Source organism: Charadrius vociferus, unplaced genomic scaffold, assembly GCF_000708025.1.
Source record: "Charadrius vociferus isolate BGI_N301 unplaced genomic scaffold, ASM70802v2 scaffold124, whole genome shotgun sequence".
Lineage (NCBI taxonomy): Eukaryota > Metazoa > Chordata > Aves > Charadriiformes > Charadriidae > Charadrius > Charadrius vociferus.
In genome coordinates, this window is record NW_009647943.1 from 182,089 (window position 1) to 185,040 (window position 2,952).

Here is a 2,952-nt window from a genome sequence, read left to right on the forward strand (position 1 = left end):
ACGAGACGTGTAGCACTGGGCAGAGCACCCAGCAGGGACGAGAGGACCTGTGCTGGCAGCTTTGCAGGTCCCCAGCTGCAACGTCACGTCTCAGAGCGGAGTCAGCACTGGGGCACGCTATGGATCAGGTCCAACACCGCTGAGATCCTCGTAGCTGTCCTGGCAGCGGGGCTCAAGGCTGCCCAGCAGGATGCCAGGCCACGGGCAGCGTCTGTGACACCGGCTGTGCCGCAGGAGGGGACAGCACAGGAGATGCAGCTCGGCTGTGGTGGGAACCACTGTGCTCGGGGCAGCTTGGGCTGCGGGCGCCGGAGGGGAAAAGCAGCCGGCAGGAAAGCAGTGCTGAGCATTGGGACTGACAGCAGCTCTGCCCCGTGATGGTGCGCCTGGGGGAGCAGCGGAGCACCCTCTGGGAGCGGAATCCCTGGAACCTGCAAAGAGGACAGATACCCCCAGAGTCCCCTCCTCTGTCGCTGTCAGGCACTGAGCCACCAGGTTACAGCAAGGGCTCTCGCATCCCTCTCCCGCTGCGCGGCTTCACGCTCACCTGCCAACGCAGACAGACGGGCCTGCCAAGGCGTTTGTCTATAATCTGATTAGGAGCAATAACTTGGATTAAAATAAGCGCATGTGTGTGAGGAAAATGACGCAACTGCTATTAATGACAGCAGTGTTTCTTTTACAGCCGGCACCACTCTTCTGTCAGAGGCATCCCGGACTGCGCGCCCCAAGGAAGAGACTTGGGCATTTGCCGCAAGTGCCGGCTGCAACGTGTGGGAGAAAAGCTGTCTGACAATGGGGGGATGCAGTCTGGGAGACGGATGCTGGAGCCGCTGGGTAGCCCAGAATAAGTCATCACCGGAGTGCCTGGAACATTTTAATCCATAAATTTTAGCACAAAAGGCGCTGCGGATAAATCTTTGAGCAAGAATGCCTGACCGCGGGTGGCCGTGGGGTCAGGGGCTGTGCTCCGCTGCATCCCACACCAGCGAGCTGGGGACAGCCGCGGCCGGTGACGGCTGCAGCTGATACTGCACAAGGTTCATTTCCCACAGCTGAGGAAACCCGCGTTAAACTTAATCAGGAGGAAATATTTCAGACAGAATAAACTTGTGAGATTTTCTTCAGTTTCTTCCACTGTGAAGCTGTTGGTTCTTGGCAAGCAAGGAAGGATAAGAAATTTAGAAGGATGTTTGTTAGAACATAACACTTCTTTGAAATCAACAGATGTTAACGACTTGCATTGCGCAAAGCAGTTTTTGTCACAGCCATAATCTGATACAGGCCAAAAGAGCAACCGCTGCCCCGCTCGGCAACTGCTCTTGCTCAGACCAGGATCCAGAGACAGCGCGAGCTCCTTCTCCCACCGAGGACGTGCCACCCGCGCCCTCGCTGCAGACCTTTGGCCACTTGTGCTGTCGCTCTCTGGGCCTTTCCTGGTTTGAGATGGGGACCGTAAGGAGGCTCTGGTTTGTCCCCCACTGCTGCCTTTGCCCCTTTTCCTAGCACTTGATTTGCTATTTGACCCCCTTGAGCACTGAACTGCCACTGGCACAGAAATGGTGATCATCCCCTGGAGCTCTACCTGCCGAGTGGCAGAGGCAATCTCAGCACTCACCGTTTCACACAGAAAACGTGAAATTTGTGTCCCTTTCCAGTTCTTTGCACAGGGTTGACCCTGGCCCTGTATAACACAGTACTGCCATGTCCTGCTGCAGCTCCTCAGAGCCTAATTAGCTGCATCAGTTAACGGAGGGCTGTGAACAGACTTTCTCACCTTGCTCTGCTGCTGTGCCAGATCACTTGTGCCCAGCCTGAGCAGCAGTGCCACCCCCGGGGGTCTCTGGGGCCTCCCTGGCAACCTCCTTCCACAGGGAAAACCACCCTTCTCCCCGCACGTCCCAGCCACGGACCTGCCCTCCCCTCCACGGTACCCATGACTCCTCGGCAGCCTTTGCCGAGGGACCTTGCCAAGGCCACGCAGACGGTCTGCCAGCCACCCCTCGCCAACGCTGCCTGGCTGCTTCGGGGGCCTCTCCCGGCTCCGCACCAGCAGCAAGGCTGAACCTCACTGACAGCACTGCTCACAGCTGGCCACCGCCACGGCACAGCTGGATTTGCCATCTGAGGGTGGCCTTGCCAGGCATCCCACATGCCAAAACCGGCCAACCTGGGGAGCCTGCGCACGTCCCCCTGGGCACGCAGTGGCCAGCTTCGCCCTTGGTTGCCAGGACCGGCCACACCAGACAGCCTGACCCAGGGAGCAGCCATGGCTGTCAGTCCTCCACAGACTCCGCACTCCGCGGCAGCTTTTTAACGTCTGAGCTTTGCTTTATGCACGGGGCAGCCTGCAAACAGCACCGCCTGCCCACTCCGGCTGTGTGCTGGGGTCTGTCCCTCAGCACGGCGAGGGAGCAGGGGCCAGCGGGATCTTGGACAGCCACAGTGGGGAGAAAAGGGCTCCCGGAACCAGCAATGCCAACACTCAGCCCCAGGGAGAGCGGCCCATGCCGCCGTGGGGTGCACTGACAGGAGAGACCGTGGCTCTACACACCCTCACAGCACGTTAGCAGCAAGACGTTAAGGAAGAGATGTTTTATTAGCACTAGGAAACCGTTTCCTAGAAATACAAGCGCCCCAGGTCTGAGGCAAGAAAGCCGAGTGCTGGAGCTGTCAGGACAGAGTTCAGGCGGGAACTCTCCTGTCTGGAAGGGCAGGCATTGTGATTTCTGCTTTGGTGCCCCTCTCCAGCTCCAGCTCCGCGAGGCGCAGAACAGACTCGGCCACTGCTGGCAGGCTCTCGACACTGATGCACCAGAGGACACAGACCTGCAAGGCTGCGCCTCGGTACAGAGTGGATCTGCTGCTCCAGACCAGGGCTGCTGGCAGTGCACAGGGTCCCAGGCTGCGCTGCGGTACTGAGATGCTCCTTCTCCTGCTGGTAACACAGGG

General features: G+C 59.0%; 1 protein-coding gene across 1 annotated transcript in view; it reads right to left on the reverse strand.

Annotated features, from left to right (window-relative positions):
* Positions 1-2,685: 2,685 nt before the first annotated feature.
* The window catches only part of TIMM10B (translocase of inner mitochondrial membrane 10 homolog B (yeast)), a 3,096-nt gene continuing 2,829 nt past the window's right edge, over positions 2,686-2,952 (reverse strand). The window contains exon 4 of the mRNA XM_009883241.1: positions 2,686-2,806. Within this exon, the coding sequence (XP_009881543.1) occupies positions 2,686-2,806 (121 nt within the window). The remainder of the gene's footprint in view (positions 2,807-2,952) is intronic.